The sequence below is a fragment of the Suncus etruscus genome, chromosome 7 (assembly GCF_024139225.1).
Source record: "Suncus etruscus isolate mSunEtr1 chromosome 7, mSunEtr1.pri.cur, whole genome shotgun sequence".
NCBI lineage: Eukaryota > Metazoa > Chordata > Mammalia > Eulipotyphla > Soricidae > Suncus > Suncus etruscus.
Window position 1 is genome coordinate 125,671,264 of NC_064854.1, and position 17,746 is coordinate 125,689,009.

General features: G+C 42.7%; 1 protein-coding gene and 1 non-coding gene across 2 annotated transcripts in view; both read right to left on the reverse strand.

Moving 5' to 3' along the window:
• Positions 1 to 17,176, reverse strand: part of SFMBT1 (Scm like with four mbt domains 1) — a 50,263-nt gene extending 33,087 nt beyond the window's left edge. The window contains exons 1-4 of the mRNA XM_049776158.1: positions 17,032 to 17,176; positions 9,954 to 10,048; positions 5,722 to 5,962; positions 204 to 292 (exon numbers count right to left, since the gene is read on the reverse strand). Coding sequence (XP_049632115.1) covers positions 204 to 292; positions 5,722 to 5,962; positions 9,954 to 10,048; positions 17,032 to 17,059 — 453 coding nt within the window. The 5' untranslated portion in view covers positions 17,060 to 17,176. The remainder of the gene's footprint in view (positions 1 to 203; positions 293 to 5,721; positions 5,963 to 9,953; positions 10,049 to 17,031) is intronic.
• On the reverse strand, positions 12,198 to 12,333 carry LOC126014664 (small nucleolar RNA SNORA58). The gene has a single exon (XR_007497668.1). It is a non-coding gene; the product is annotated as a small nucleolar RNA SNORA58 (small nucleolar RNA).
• Positions 17,177 to 17,746: the final 570 nt, after the last annotated feature.

Genomic DNA, 17,746 nt, shown 5'->3' on the forward strand with positions numbered 1-17,746 from the left:
TATGCAAAGCATGTACTTTCCACTGAGTTACTACTTTGGCCCTAATTCAGAACACTTTAAGCACTAAGCAAGCTACATAACAAGGTTAGTTAATTTCCAATCTCCAATATTCAAGCTATGTCCATAGTAATAATGCTTATTTGCCTTGGAGTGGTAAATAAGCAACAAATTTGATTCCTTAGACAGGAGATTATAATACTCACGCCCTCTAGTAGTGGAACAGGAGGACTACATGCTCCCCTCAGGCTCTGTTGCAGAAACTCAGCCCAATCAGAAACTTTATTTCTGATGCCTAGGTGAGAAAATAAATATCAGCCAATGAAAACAGAGAAACTAAAAAGAAAACAGAAACTAAGTCAATGAAAAGAAGTACATTTATTACTGAGAATTATTTTGGAGTACATTTAGTACTGAAGATCCAAACATACTACTTCTTTTAAGAGAAATTAAAAATAAACTCCCCTCGGGCCCGGAGAGATAGCATAGCGGCGTTTGCCTTGCAAGCAGCCCATTCAGGACCTAAGGTGGTTGGTTCGAATCCTGGTGTCCCATATGGTCCCCCGTGCTTGCCAGGAGCTATTTCTGAGCAAGAAGCCAGGAGTAACCTCTGAGCAGCGCTGGGTGTGACCCAAAAAACAAAATAACAAACAAAAATAAACTCCCCTCTCAGCCAACAAATGAAATAATGCAAAGGGTTGGAGCACAAGCTTGCCTGTGGGGCATCTGAGTTAAATGACTTATATCCCATGGTCCCTGAAGACCGTAATCCCATGGTCCCTGAAGACCATAGTGGTTGGTTTAGTGTAAGAGTAGTCTTCTGGGGCCGGGCGGTGGCGCTAAAGGTAAGGTGCCTGCCTTCCCTGCGCTAGCCTTGGACGGACCGCGGTTCGATCCCCCGGTGTCCCATATGGTCCCCCAAGCCAGGAGCAACTTCTGAGCGCATAGCCAGGAGTAACCCCTGAGCGTCACCGGGTGTGGCCCAAAAACCAAAAAAAAAAAAAAAAAAAAAAGAGTTTTGTTATTTTTTTTTTTTTTTTTTTTTTTTTTGGTGTTTGGGCCACACCCGGCGGTGCTCAGGGGTTACTCCTGGCTGTCTGCTCAGAAATAGCTCCTGGCAGGCACGGGGGACCATATGGGACACCGGGATTCGAACCAACCACCTTTGGTCCAGGATTGGCTGTTTGCAAGCCGCTGTGCTATCTCTCCGGGCCCAAGAGTTGTCTTCTAATAGGCCCAACTCTACTGTACTTTTATCCAAAAGGTGCTTAATTTAGGGGCTAGGTTTCAGCACAGTAACTGTTAGGTTACACCTTATTTTACCTAAAAAAAAAAAAAAAAAAAAATCTTCCCTGGTTCCTTTGTATATTTGTTGACAATTTGAATTTACCCCAAAACAGAGATTGTCTTACTTGTAAACCTGGGTGTGACTGGGGCCGGAGAGATAGCATGGAGGTAAGGCGTTTGCCTTTCATGCAGGAGGTCATCGGTTCAAATCCCGGCATCCCATATGGTCCCCCGTGCCAGCCAGGAGCAATTTCTGAGCCTGGAGCCAGGAATAACCCCTGAGCACTGCTGGGTGTGACCCAAAAACCACAAAAAAAAAAAAAAAAAAAAAAAAAAAATCGGGGCTGGAGAGATAGCATGGAGGTAAAGCGTTTGCCTTTCATGCAAGAGGTCATCGGTTCGAATCCCAGCATCCCATATGGTCCCCTGTGCCTGCCAGGAGCAATTTCTGAGCATGGAGCCAGGAGTAACCCCTGAGCACTGCCGGGTGTGACCCAAAAACCACAAAAAAAAAAAAAAAAAAAAAAAAAACCTGGGTGTGACTAGTCAGCTCAGGTTAGCCTGAGTTCTCTGTCCTAACACCCCACCTAGGGGTGGTCTCTTGGCTCAATAAAAAATGGCAGTTCTGACAGGCAGCTTGCTGGAGATAGAAGGCAGAAGACTGCCAGACTACACATGTTGCACCCGCAGACTGGTTTAGATTAATTTATGTGTAACCTTGAGTCAGACTCACTCATCTGGGGTTGGAGATATGGTGCATGGGGTGATTTTATGGTAAACACTTTACCTGTTTGGGCTCCAATTCAATCCCTGCATGTTACCAGCACCACCAGGTATAGCCCTGAAGGCCCCTCTGAGAACTGCTGGGTATGAACCTATAAACCCTACTCAAAACAGCCGTGCAAACATGACACTCGCTGGTGCTCCCACAGGTATCAAGCAGGTTCCCAACAGTACTGCAATCTGAGACCCGTGGAACTTCAACAGTATGTGATTTTTGGCCTACTACAGCTGGGGAAATGGAAACAAGTGAAGGTAGAGAGCCCTAAAAGAACTCGAGAGCCAAGAGTGCAGCCTCCAGCAAGGACAATCGGGGTACAGGTAAGCAGCACAACTATAGTGTGTAACCTCTTGCAAGCACCATGGCAATGAGTGCAAGTACCACAATTAGACTTGAGTCATCACCACAACCAAATGAGTATGGCCCCCATCACTGCAACAAGAGCAGCAAAAGGGGAGGGATAAACACTAAATAACCAAAGAGAATTAAGGAGGATGCATATGTACAAACATTCTTCATGGTGCTAAAAAAAAAGTATGGGGCAAGGACATAGTTCAGAGAGCAGAGTACATGCTTGGCATGGAGAAGCTCAGAGTTCAATCTGAAGCATCACAGCTTCCTGAGTATCTCTGGGAGTGGATACTGTCACCACTCCACAAACCAAGAGTAGGGCCAGGCTGCCCTCAACTCAAAAAAAAAAAAAAAAAAAAAGTCAAGCATAAAGTCATCATAGTATCTCAGTTTGGAAAGCCTACAATATTCAGACCAAAGAAAGAGTATGAGTTCCCAAAAAAGAAGAAAGAAAGAGTATGAGTTCCCAAAAAAGAAGAAAAAAGAAACCGGTTATCCTGTAGTCTTTTGGGCACAGATCATGTTGGTAGTCATAGGATGGTCTTGTTTTTCTCACTTTAAAGAAATTTAAATCTTCTTGCCTAAATAACCAAGGGAATATCTTTTTATTTTAAAGTTCAACAGTCTCCTTAGGCTCACTGCTAAATAAATTAATTTAACAAATAAAGTTCAATACCTTTCTAAGATCTCATCTTCTGATGAGTTTATTTCCCTATCTATCTTGTGAGCCCTTTCAATATATATTCCAAATCTGATTTTATTTCAGTAAAGCTTTCTGGAATTTTATAACTTTATTGTTCCACTTTTTTCATTTTTTTTAGGGAAACTTTATGAATGTTAAAAAAGTTACCTAACTATATTGTTTTTTCCCAAATAGTTTTATTTCTGTGGTGGTATTCGAGTCACTCCCAGCAGGTGCTCAGAGAGCCTGCAGAACTGTGGATCAAACCTAGAGCCAATGTCCTACCACTAGAGCCACATCCTTGGCTTTCATTTTCTTCTTTTAACTTGTTTGTTTTTAGATTACATGTGGTAATTACAGGGCTTACTCCTGCCTCTGAGCTCAGGAATCATTCCCAATGGACTCGGGAAACTAAACAGGGTGTCAGGGACCAGGTTAGCTGCCTAGAAGGCAATCACCCTGTTCACTGTACTAGTACTCCAGCTCTCTTCTTCTTTTTTTTTTTTATTTTATTTTATTTTTACCACTCAGACTGCATCCTCTCCCTCTAGCCCTTCCAAAGGAAGAGAAGTTCCTATTGAGGGGCTGGAGAGATAGCACAGCAGTAAGGTGTTGCCTTGCATGCAGAAGGACAGTGGTTCAAATCTTGGCATCCCATACGATCTCCTGAGCCTGCTGGGGGTGATTTCTGAGCGTGGAGCCAGGAGTAACCCCTGAGTGCTGCCGGGTGTGACCCAAAAACCAAAAGAAAAAAAAAGTTCCTATTGACCAGATCTAGATCATCAAAATAATTAATAATAGTAGTATAACCAAGTTCTGAAAACAACCTAAGTGCCAACTATTGATAATAGAGAAATCTTGTCTTCTGCTACATGAGTGAAACCAGAAGGTATCATAGCTAGTGAAATAAGTCAGAAAGAGAAAGACACAGACTGAATGATCTCACTCAGAGATGGTATATAAAAAGAAAGCACAGGACTAGACAATGTCCAATAAAACAAATCCTGAAACTCCAACGACAGAACTGAGGTTCTCAAAGTTGGGAGGAGAGAGAGCTGGAAGTGGAGAGAATGGACACCATGGTGATGGATCTGTTGTGGCAACAGTATAACCCTAAAATATATAGACAAATGACTGTGTCACATTATTGTTATAATTATGTTCTTGTAAACCTAAATAACAGCGATTTCTTTACAAATCTAACCATTTATGAGAAATGTTAGTAAAGAACTATAACCACTGAATAAAATAAGAAACATAAATCTACACTCAGGTGCATACACACATACATACATACATAAATGTATGATTTGAAGGGTAAAAGAAAATGCTTCCTATGATAAACTGTAGATGAAATTTAAAAACACTATTTGGTAATCATCAAAGTGATAACTGTTTCAGATAAAAACTGCACATGGGGGGCCGGGCGGTGGCGCTAGAGGTAAGGTGCCTACCTTGCCTGCGCTAGTGTAGGACGGACCGAGGTTCGATCCCCCGGCGTCCCATATGGTCCCCCAAGCCAGGAGCGACTTCTGAGCGCATAGCCAGGAGTAACCCTTGAGCGTCACCGGGTGTGACCCAAAAAAAACAAAAAAAAAAAAAAAAAAACTGCACATGGAGGCTTGAAACATCTCTCTACAAGACATTATTAATGTAAAAGGGGTAAAAGTGGGGCCGGAGAGATAGCATGGAGGTAAAGCATTTGCCTTGCATGCAGAAGGTCGATGGTTCAAATCCCGGCATCCCATATGGTCCCCTGAGCCTGCCAGGAGCGATTTCTGAGCATAGAGCCAGGAGGAACCCCTGAGCGCTGCCGGGTGTGACTCAAAAACAAAAAAGGGGGGGTAAAAGTGATTTCACAATGGAAAAATCCAGTAATAAATGAGAGTTGGTGTCACTAATTCTAGGACATATCAACATGTATTGCCTCATTTATGCAGGAGGAGGAATAATACAATGAACACAGCTAAAACATCACATCTGTGTTGTTCCTACCAAATGCACACAAATTAAATAAGGAAACATCAGAAAAACTAAAATTATGATTCATTCTAAAAAAACAAAAACAAAAACTGACCTGTACTTTTTTCTCTTTTGATTTGTAGGCCAGAACTGGCTCTGCTTAGGGCTTACTGCTGGCTCTGAGTTCAAGGATCACAGTTGACAGGGCTTGGGGAGCCAAAACAGTGCCAGGGATCAAACCCAGGTTGGCTGCATCCAAAGCAAACACCTTACCTATTATACCATCTATATGGCCCAGTCGAAAATAATTTTTTTTTTTTTTTTTTTGGTTTTTGGGCCACACCCGGTGACGCTCAGGGGTTACTCCTGGCTATGCGCTCAGAAGTCGCTCCTGGCTTGGGGGACCATATGGGACGCTGGGGGATCGAACCGCAGTCCATCCGAGGCTAGCGCAGTCAAGGCAGGCACCTTACCTTTAGCGCCACCGCCCGGCCCCGAAAATAATTTTAAACAGAAATTATTTCCTTTAAAATGCATTATCATTATAGGTAGTTTCATTCAAAATGCTAACCAGCCCCCAGAAGTTAGGGAAGCCTTTGGACTGTGAACAAGTCTGGTAATAAATAACATAGCCTGTCTTCATAGGAAGCCTCCAGATTACCTTCTGGGGCTTCGAGGATCTTCTTGTTCTGCTCACACCACCCAATGGGGTAGAGGCCGGCCTTCCTGATGTCACACCAGAAGTCGGCAGTGCGGTCCTCCCCATAGCCGTCATAGCGCAGAAGCAGCAGCTGCTCGCAGGTCGTGATAATGGTAGCGACCCAATAGGTTTCCGGATCTGCTTTCACAGCCACCTCCAGCTTCATTCCAGGAGCAAATCCATTTTGCAAACGTGTGTCCACCTGCAGAAGAAATGTAACTCAAATGGGCATTTCTTTGGTGTAAAATCTTTTTCGTCGTTTTTGGGGCTGCACCTGCTAACTATTCCTGGCTCTGTGTCCAGGAATTGCTCCTGGGGGCCACAGGGTGCCAAGGACTGAACCAGGGCCTCCTACATGCAAAGCACACGCTTTCTTCCCTCCTGAGCTATATCTTGGCCCCAACATTTTTTTTTCCTTTTGGTCTGTGGGCCACACCCAGTGATTGCTCCTGGCTATGTGCTCAGAAATCTCTCCTGGCACAGGGGACCATATGGGACACCTGGAGATCGAACCCAGGTCCATCCTGGGTCAGTCACGTGCAAGGCAAATGCCCTACCACTGTGCTATTACTCCTGGCTTTACACTCAGAAATCACTCCTGGCAGACTGGGGGTGGGGGTGGGGGGAGAACCATATGGATGCCGGAATCTGAACCACTGTCCTTCTTTCTGCATTCAAGGCAAACATCTTACTTCCATGTTATCTTTCTGGCCCCTCAACTTTTTTTTTTTTTTAAACTTTTTTTTTTTAATTTAAATTCTGAAGCACTAAATGTTTTAAGTCTGCTCATAAGAAACCTAGTAAATTCTAACTCTAACTTATAGGAATGATCCAAACAAAATAGAGAGTAGCCATTAACTTCTGTTTCATTTGACTATGAAGAAATTTAAACAGATCTCAATATTTCACCAATGTAATCTGTTGAGTATAAAAAATGTTCCTACTAAGTAATATTTTTTTTTGGTTTTTTGGGCTACACCCGTTTGATGCTCAGGGGTTACTCCTGGCTAAGTGCTCAGAAATTGCCTCTGGCTTGGGGGGACCATATGGGATGTCGGGGGATCGAACTGCGGTCCATCCTTGGCTAGCACTTGCAAGGCAGACACCTTACCTCGCCGGCTTAAGTACAAAAATTGTTAGTTATCATTTTAACAGCCCTCAACATATTTTCAGAAGAAATTTCAGATATTTCAAAAGAAAATTAACGAATTCCCAAAAAATAAAGTAAAAAAATAAACCGTAATGGTAACAAATTAGTGAAATTATGTACCATGTAAGAAGCTATACCTCTCAGTTCCTTGAAATGCTATGTTTACACCTATTATTCTTTTTTTTTTTTTCCGGGCCACATCCGTTTGATGCTCAGGGGTTAATCCAAGCTAAGCGCTCAGAAATTGCGCCTGGCTTGGGGGGACCATATGGGACGCTGGGGGATCGAACCTTCCTTGGCTAGCGTTTGCAAGGCAGACACCTTACCTCTAGCGCCACCTCGCTGGCCCCTCACACCTATTATTCTTGAATAATAAAAATCTTTCAACTCCCTCCCTGAACTTTGAATATTATATACCTATGTATGTCTGTAGGGCATTTAACCAAACCCTGGTGTTCATAATTTGTCTGTTTCAGTCTGTTTGTTTGGGCCACACCTGGTGATGTTCAGGGGGTTACTCCTGGCTAGGCGATCAGAAATCGCTCCTGGCTTGGGGGACCAAATGGGACGCCGGGGATCGAACCGCAGTCTGAAGTAGGCAAGGCAGATAGACGCCTTACTGCTCCACACTACCGCTCTGGCCCCCACGATTTGTCCTTTTATCTATCATTAATTTCAGAAAATTCTCTATCAAACTGCTTCAAATATTTTAAATTAATTTTATTACCATTTAGGTAAATTATTATAATAGTGTTAAGTTGTACTTATTCCTAATTGTGAACCTGGGGCCATTACTTACAAGTCTAGGGAGTATGTGGTACTAAGAGTTAAATTCAGGGCCTTGCACACGATAGGAAAAGTTCTACCATTTGAGTCATTTCCCCTGTTCCACGTTTCATTTTTCATTGACTTTCTTTCTAGTCTGAATGTCATTTCACAGAGCTATAAAATAGATGGATTCATTCTCAATACTATTCCGAAGTACTGAGGGTAGACTCTCCTATGTCAGGGAAATGATTCAAAGAGCTGGCATATATAACTTATATATGTATGAGTCCCAGATTTCATACCACCACCAGAGGGCCTCCTAAGCACCCCCAGATGTAACACACCCCAAATTAATTACTAAAAAGGTAAAAGCTCTCAGTGATACTCTCCTTCCTCAACTGTCTGGCATGTATTTCTATCCCAGTAGCAAGATCAAAGGCCATTTTCCAAATTTTCTATTCTATTCTCATTTTTCATCTTTGCCCTAAACTTCAGAGGGTTTATATCCCTCCCTCCTGTGTTGTTTTTTTTTTTTTTAATCATTTTTGGGCCACACCCAGTGGCACTCAGGGGTTACTCCTGGCTCTGCACTCAGAAATCACTCCTAGCAGGCTCGGGGACCATAAGAGATGTGGGATATTGAACCTGGTCAGTCCCAGGTTGGCCAAGGGCAAGGCCCACTGCAGTGCTATCACTGGGGAGAGGGGAGCTTCCCCTTTCAAAATGTTCCCTTTGCAAATGTTAATTTCTTTTTTGTTTTTTTTTTTTTGGGAACCACTACAAGCTGTGCTCAGGGGTACTTCTGGGACTCTGGAATCACTCGTGGCAGACTTGGGGAATCATATGCGATGTTTGGGCTCAAACCTTCATCCTCTGCATAAAGGCAAATGTCCTAGTCACCATACTTTCCATACTTTCACTCTGGACACCTGAGAAAGTTAATTACTAACTAATTTCTCATCTCTTTGGTCTCTCCTTTGTTCCAGGCAGGGCTGACTATAACTCTTGCCAATGGCTTGCATATCCATCTCCAGTGTTCTGGAGGTATAATTTCTGCAAACTTTGCCTGAAATCTCAGCATCTTTCTACAGCCATATACAATTTCCTCTCTTATAGCTCCTCACTGCATACTCATTAGGATTTATGGACATATCTGAAGTTTGAAAATAAGAAGGTAAGTTTTTATTGTCATCTCTAGAGGTAAACATTTAAAGAAGAAAATGTGGAATCTATCTCTTTGAAGTGACATTTTTAGAGGCCAGAGTGATAGCATAGCAAATAGGGTATTTTGTCTTGCATATGGCTGGCCTGGGTTTGATCATAGAAAAAATATAAATAGGGGCCGGGCGGTGGCGCTGGAGGTAAGGTGCCTGCCTTGCCTGCGCTAGTGTAGGACGGACCGCGGTTCGATCCCCCGGCGTCCCATATGGTCCCCCAAGCCAGGAGCGACTTCTGAGCGCATAGCCAGGAGTAACCCCTGAGCGTCACCAGGTGTGGCCCAAAAACAAAAACAAAAACAAAAAAAAGAAAAAATATAAATAGATATATAAATAGATATACATATCTATTTATATATACACACATACTTAATTCTTACTATGTCCACTTAAGAAACTAAGGAAAAGTTTAAGAACTATTATGACTAAGTTTTAAAATAAGAACATACTAAGGGCCGGGAGAGATAGCACAGCGGCGTTTGCCTCGCAAGCAGCCGATCCAGGACCAAAGGTGGTTGGTTCGAATCCCGGTGTCCCATATGGTCCCCCGTGCCTGCCAGGAGCTATTTCTGAGCAGACAGCCAGGAGTAACCCCTGAGCACCGCCGGGTGTGGCCCAAAAACCAAAAAAAAAAAAATCTGTAGCTGGGCCAGAGTGATAGTACTTGCCATGCAAGCAGTCAACCTGGGTTTCGTCCCTAGCATCCCATACGGTCCTCTCAGCACAGCCAGGAATAACCCCTGAGCATACCAGCAGCGGCCCCCAAAAAACAAAACCAAAATCAAATAAAACTCTAGGGCTGTGGAGAAAAATCAGGAGTTAGTGTTCATGCTTCTTATAAGCCTAACATCTGGTGTCACATGGGACCCAAGCATCACTGTATGGTATGAGTCCTGGAGGTGCTCAGACACCCCAGTGTGGTCCTGGGAGTAAGCTGGTGGTGCTGGTGGGTCCCTGGCACTGCAGGCTACGCAGCACCACATCCTTGGGGCCTAGAAGACCACCCTTTAAATTATAAAATCTCTATTGACGGTACAGCAAATCCAGTTACTGCTTACATGTTTAAATGACCCATACGGAACTGCTGTAGAACCTGTCTCTTCTAGGTAATCTTCCCAGCTTAATTCAACTTCTTCCACTCCGGATCCAGCATCTGAAATTAAAAATCAAACAAACCCCAAAAACGTAAGTTCCAATGAAAGAAAACTTAGTAAATGTAACTTAAAAGATACATAAGACATTTGAGCTTAAAGCTACAATCTTATTTTCCTTAATACTCTCTGAATAAAAGTAGTTGATATTTTATCTCAATCCTAAAAACATGGAGTTATCCTTACTTTCCTCCTTTCATAACATACTCTTAAATCCAATGATTTTCCACCACATGCATTGCAATTTCTCTAATTCAAGATCTAAGCATGGTACCATTTACCATTTAATCACATTTATAATAAAATATAAAGTCTCTGAAAGAATGCAGAGGCTTAGGATCCAGCTGGATTATCAGCTTGGTTCTTCAGTGTCTTCACAGCCTCTTTTCTTTTCTTTTTCTTTTTTCTTTTTGGTTTTTGGGCCACACCTGGTGACACTCAAGGGTTGCTCCTGGCTGTGCACTCAGAAATCCCCCTGGCTTGGGGGACCATATGGGACGTCGGGTAACGAACTGCTTTCCATCCTAGGTTAGCACGTGCAAAGCAGACACCCTACTGCTTGTGCCACTACTCCGGCACCTCACAGCCTCTCTTCTTTCAGAAGAGTCCTCAGACTTTTTATCTTCACATCAGACTTGGCAGTAAGTATACTGTGAATTTTTTTTTATTCTTATAGGTAATCAATTCCATGAAGACAACTCTGTTTTTGGTCACCCCTGTACCTCTGTCACAGCAGAAACTAAATAAATCCTTAAATGTAAAAAGATTCCAACACAGGGGATAATAGTACAATGGTAGTACGGAGATACTGTACTGACCTTGCATATGGCTGACCCAAGTTCAAACCCTGGCAAGCCCATACAGGTGGTCCCCCAGGCCCTGTCAGAAGTGATCCTTGAGCACTGTACCCCAAAACAAAAAATAACAATAAAAAAATTCAAACACACTGAACTTAAATATGAAGAATTCCACTTCATATTAAATCAATAAGATTGAGATTTTATTCAACAGTTTGGCCTAACGTGGCTGGAGAGATAGTACAGTGGATAGGTTACTTGCCTTGCAAGTAGCCGACCAGGTTCAATTCCTGGCATCCCATATGGTCCCTGAGCACTACCAGGAGTAATTACCGAATGCAGGAGTAATCACTGAGCATCACCCAAACCCAGAAAACCAAAACCAAAACCCAGAGAACAATTTGGCCCACTGCTCAAAACAGTTTTTTACATGGGCGAGTTCATTATTAAGGGCCAGTGAATGAACATATACGTTTGCATCACAAATACACACAAACCGATGGGATGGGTATTCCCCTGATTCAATGTTAATATGTACCTAAAATACTACTGTGAAAGATATGTAAGCCAATATGATGAAAATAAAAATTAAAAAAAAAACACAAACCACCCAAGAGTCATCATAAAACAGAAGAAGGTAAATACAGTATTTTCACCTTAGTCCTGTTTGTACTAACAACAGCAAAGCAATCTGTAGGAGTACAGATAAATTACATCAAGTCCACAATAGGGGACTACAATACAGAAGATGAAATGAATGAGCCAGTATGGGGGCAGGGGTTAGGTCATGCTCAGAGAAGCACAGGGCTTGTTCTTGGATCTGTGTTCAGAAATCACTCCTGGTTTGCCAGGGGTCGAACACACATTGGCAGCGTGCAAGGCATGCACCCTCCTACCTACTGTGTTACTGCTCCAGCCATAAATGGAAACAACTTTGACAAAAATATTTTTTCATCTTATTTTAACTATCAACTATAGTGGGCATGAAATGAAAAGTATAGCAGGATGCAATTTAGACTTCCAAAAAAACCTCTGAAGTATTAGGTTTATAAATACATATATATTAATAGGATCATAAAACAAGAATGAAAAAATATTTATCAACTTCAACAATTCTACATCAACAAAAGAGAGAAGGAAGCAGTATTAGAAGGAAAATAGAAGAGGTTTATTGTTTTGTTTTATTTTCTACATAGAAATAATATGAAAGCAAATCAACATCTTTAGGGAAATATGACTCAATCACAATGAGATATCACTTCACACTCATTAGGATGACTATTAAAAGAAAAAAAGAAAAGTATTGGCAAATATCTGTGAATTGGGATTTTTGTGAACTGTTTCCTATTGCTGCGAATGTAGGAGTTTTGCAATTTATTCGGCTACGAATAAAGCTGACTAGAGCTGTCATGAACTCCATGTTACTCTTGCATACACTGTCCCCCCTGCCTGTCCATGAGCAGAGATAGGCAAGGTCTACGGGTATGCCCTCTTGGTATATTTCTGTTGTAGGAATGCAATAATACAGCGTTCTTCAAAAACCTAAAAACTCTGGCCAGAGAGATAGCACAGCAGTAGGGTGTTGGCCTTTCATGCAGCAGATTCAGGACTGACAGTGGTTCAAATCCCAGCATTCATATGGTCCCCCCCAGCCTACTAGGAGCAATTTCTGAGCGCAGAGCCAGGAACAACCTCTGAGTGCCACCAGGTGTGACCCAAAAGCCAAAAACTAACCCCCCCCCCAAAAAAAAAACCACCCTGAAAACTCAAGTACTGTATGACTCAGAGATTTCTCTTATAAGTACATGGCCAAAAAGAACTTACAGAAGGAACTCAAATGTGTGTGTGTGTGTATGTGTGTTGGTTTTTGGGTCACATTTCTCTTATAAGTACATGGCCAAAAAGAACTTACAGAAGGAACTCAAATAAGTGTGTGTGTGTGTGTGTGTGTGTGTGTGTGTGTGTGTGTTGGTTTTTGGGTCACATTTCTCTTATATGTACATGGCCAAAAACAACTTACAGAAGGAACTCAAATGTGTTGTGTGTGTGTGTGTGTGTGTGTGTGTGTGTGTGTGTGTGTGTGTGTGTGTGTGTGTGTGTGTGTTGGTTTTTGGGTCACACCTGGCCCTGGCTCTATGCTCAGAAATCGATCCTGGCAGGCCTGGGGACCATATGAGATGTCGGGATTTGAACCACCATCCTTCTGCATGCAAGGCAATGGTGGCCCTACCTTCATGCTATCTCTCACCGGAGTACTCTCACCCAGTACTCATATTTTTGGAGCCAAATCTGACTTTCTCCTGGCTTTGTTGTACTGCTCAGAGGACACTCCTGGCGGGGCTTGGGATACCATGTGGTGTGCCATGAATCAATTCCAGATCAGCTGTGTGCAAGGCAAACACACTACCCACTACCTGCTGTACTTGAGCTCTGGCCTTTCAAATAGGTACTTGTAAGCAAATATTCATTGTGGTATTACACAATAGTCAAAGCCAAGTTTAACAGAAGTTCTATGATAGATGCAAATATAAACTGCATTTAGATGTCAGATAATAAAAAATATCCCATAGTTTTCAGATTATAAAAAAATATCCCAAACTTCGACAACATATTTTGTTGTGAGGGTCTATTAAGGAGGGTAAAGCATAATGACACAATTCTGTTGAAAGATAAATTGGCCATATCACAAATACAAAGTGTGTGTGTGTGTGTGTGTGTGTGTGTGTGTGTGTGTGTGTGTGTGTGTGTGTGTATATGTGTCTGTTACCAGTAATTGAACCCAGGGCTTCACACATATGACAAATGCTCTACATTGTGTGGGCATTCTATCAGGAATCCCAAAGATATGCTGACAAAAAAAAAAACAAAAAAAACTCTCCAGAGGTTGGAGAGATAGTACAAAATGAGCTAACGCTCTTTTGCACAAGGCAGACTCCAAGTCAGACCCTAGCACCCAAGAGACTAGCACAGAACTAAGTTAAAAGAGTGCCTCTGGGCCATTGCTTAGGAATCCTCCTCCACTATTTTTTTTTTTGGGGGGGGGTCACACCCTGCAGTGCTCAGGGGCTACTCCTGGCTCTATGATCAGAAATCGCTACTGGCAGGCTCGAGGAACCATATGGGATGCTGGGATTTGAACCACCATCCTTCTGCATGCAAGACAAACAGCCTACCTCCATGCTATCTCCCTGCCCCCGCACTCTTAAAAAAAGTATAAGAAAATTAAAAGAGACTAGAACATCACAAAGAAAAAGAACAGTCAGTGCTAGCGGGGATGTGGGAGAAAGGAACTCTCATTCACTGCTGGTGGGAATGCGTTTGGTCCAGCCTTTATGGAAAACAATATGGAGATTCCTCAAAAAAACTAAAAATTGAGCTCCCATATGATCCAGCTATTCCACTCCTAGGGATATGCCCTAAGAATACAAAAATAGGGGCCGGGCGGTGGCGCTAGAGGTAAGGTGCCTGCCTTGCCTGCGCTAGCCTAGGACGGACCGCGGTTTGATCCCCTGGCGTCCCATATGGTCCCCCAAGCCAGGAGCGACTTCTGAGCGCATAGCCAGGAGTAACCCCTGAGTGTTACCGGGTGTGGCCCAAAAACCAAAAAAAAAAAGAATACAAAAATACAATTCAAAAATTCCTTCTTCACACCTATATTCATCGCAGCACTATTTACAATAGCCAGACTCTAGAAACAACCAAGATGCCCTTCAACAGACGAATGGCTAAAGAAGCTGTGGTACATCTACACAATAAAATACTATGCAACCATCAGGAGAGATGAAGTCATGAAATTTTCCTATACAATGAATGGACATGGAAACTAATATGCTTAGTGAAATAAGTTACAGGAGGAGAAATAGACACAGAATAGTCTTACCCATCTATGGGTTTTAAGAAAAATAAGTGACATCATTGTAATAATGCCCAGAGACAACCGAGATGAGGGTCAAAAGGACCAACTCATAATATGAAGCTCACCACACAGAGTGTTGAGTGCAGTTAGGGAAATAACTACACTAACAACTACTATGACAATGTTAATGAGTGAGAGAAGTAGAATGTCTCAAATATAGGCAGGGGATGGGGGAGGAGAGAGATGAGGGCATTGGTGGTGGAAAGGTTGTTTTGCTTGGTGAAGGGGGTGTTCTTTTTTTTTTATAACTGAAACCCAACTACAAACGTGTTTGTAATCATGATGCTTAAATAAAGATTATTTTAAGGGGATGGAGCAATAGCACAGCAGTAGGGCATTTGCCTTGCACTCGGCTAACCCAGGATGGAACTGGGCTCAATCCTCAGCATCCCATATGATCCCCTGAGCAGAGCCAGGAGTAACTCCTGAGCACCAATGGGTGTGTCCCAAAGACAAAATTAAACACAACAAAAAAGATATTATTTAAAAAAACCAGGGGCCGGGCGGTGGCGCTAAAGGTAAGGTGCCTGCCTTGCCTGCGCTAGCCTTGGACGAACCGAGGTTCGATCCCCTGGTGTCCCATATGGTCCCCCAAGCCAGGAGCAACTTCTGAGCACATAGCCAGGAGTAACCCCTGAGCGTTACCGGGTGTGGCCCAAATCCCCCCCCCCCAAAAAAAAAAAACCAGAAAATTAAAAGATAAGAACAGTAAGGTCATGGTATTAACATTATTACAAAACAATCCACTTTCGAAACAGAAGAGACAAATAAAACTGAAGCAATAAAGACTCTAAACTAATACAGCACACACCAGATAAATTCATCAGATTTTCTTTTCTCTTCAAAAAATTTTGGGAGCCAACAGAACAGAACAATAGGTTGAAACACATATTTTGTATGCAGGAGGCATGGATGCAGTCCCTGGCACTTTATGATCCCCCAACAACAAACCGGGAGTAGCCCCTGAGCACCCACTTAGATCCCCAGCACATATGGTTCCTCAAGCACCAACAGAAATGATCCCTGAGCTCAGTCAGTATTAGCTCCTGTACACTGCCCAAGCCTCCCTACCCCCCACCAAATTATTGAAAGACATGAGCAAAAAAATTTTCCAATTTTTGCCAGATACAAGCTTACAGACTGAAGAAACAAAGAGGATCTCAAACTAAAATAAAATCAAACAATATAAACCCAAGAAAATCCATGCAACAAAACAACAGAGTCTAACTTCTCAAAATCCAAGATGGGCTGGAGAAAAGGTACAGTGGATAGGTGTTTGCCTTTCACACTGTCAATACCATTCTGTCACAGTACTCAGCACCACGAATGGTCCCTGGAGACTACCAGAAGTAATTTCTTAGTGCAGAGTCAGAAATCTGTAATTCCTGGGACTGGAGTGATAGCACAGTGGTAGGGCATTTGCCTTGCACATGGCCAACACAGGACAAACCCAGGTTCAACTCTTGGCATTTGGACATGGTCCTCTGAGCCTGCCAGGATCGATTTCTGGACAGAGCCAGAAGTAACTCCATAGCACAGCTGGGTGTGGCCCCAAAACCAAAATATATAAATACATAAATGTGTGGGTTGTTTTTTTTTTTTTAAAGAAATCTGATTCCCGAGTGCTGCCGGGTGTGGTTCAAAAGCCAAAATCCCAAAGAAAAGTATACTATTTAAATAACAAACTTAAAAATTATCAATTTTTTGTTTTGTTTTGGGGCCATATCCAGTGACATGCAGGGGTTACTCCTGGCTATGCGCTCAGAAATCGCTCCTGGCTTGGGGGACTACATGGGATGCCAGGGGATTGAACCATGGTCTGTCCTAGGCTAGTGTGGGCAAGGCAGACGCCTTACCGCTTGCACTACCGATCCAGCCCCATAAATAATTATCAATTATTAATAGCTTTTTTTTTCTTTTTGTGGAGTGGGTATTTGGCCCACATTTTGCAGTGTTTGAGTCCTACTCCTGGCTCTGCACTCAGGGATCAGCCCTGGGGGTGAAGCCAGTTCAGCTGCATGTAAGGCAAGCATCTTACCTATTGTAAAATCTGGCCCCAAATGTTATCACGTTTAAAGCTTTGATCATAAAATGTACTTTTAAAGCAACTAAGTGTCCCATTAGTGCCAGCTGCTCTGTAGGTACAGAGAAAGGCAAACTCACGTCTTCAAAGACCTTCGCATTTAAAGGTAGAAAGACAAATCAGAAAATGGAATGGATAAATTAAACAATTGTGCCCTCTGAAGAATAGACCACTCAGCAAACCAGTTACCTGTGTCAAGTTGCTGCTCCCCGTTCATGTCCACGGCACATGGGCTATCACTGCCCCAAATGAAAGACAAGCTATGGTTCCACCACAATGTGGAGTTTACTTGCAGATTTCAAGTATTTCTTCAGTGGGAAGTAGGCATCTGGATGAAAGTGCTGAAAATGCAAAATAACATAATCAGCCTGATGTTCAGGCATATTTACTCACTTCTAAGTATTCAAGTAAGTTCAGAGGGCATATCAACAGAATCACGTAAGCAGAACAGATGAGGTTAGAGAAAATACTAAGATCTCTAATACTGAAGGCTATGGTGTGGAAGGAAATGGGAGTTGAGAGAAGAAGCCAACAAGAGCCTGATTCGATACTAAAAATCACAACAAATTAACAAGTATGGGAGTCGCCAGCCTTTAAACTTAGATTATAAAACATTGTGCCACAATTCCTAAACACAAGAACTCCATATCCTAACGATTTCTTGGGGCTGAAGGGAGAGAGTCAGCATATAATGCTCTGTCTTAGACAACAAATACAATTCAGGATTAAAAATAAATCAGGGCCAGAGAGATAGCACAGCGGAAAGGCGTTTGCCTTGTAAACAGCTAACCCAGGATGGATTCAGGTTTAATTTCCAGCATCCCATGTGGTCCCCTCCCTGAGCATGCCAGGAGTGATTTCTGAGAGCAGAGCAAGGAGTAACCCTTGAGCACCACTGGATGTA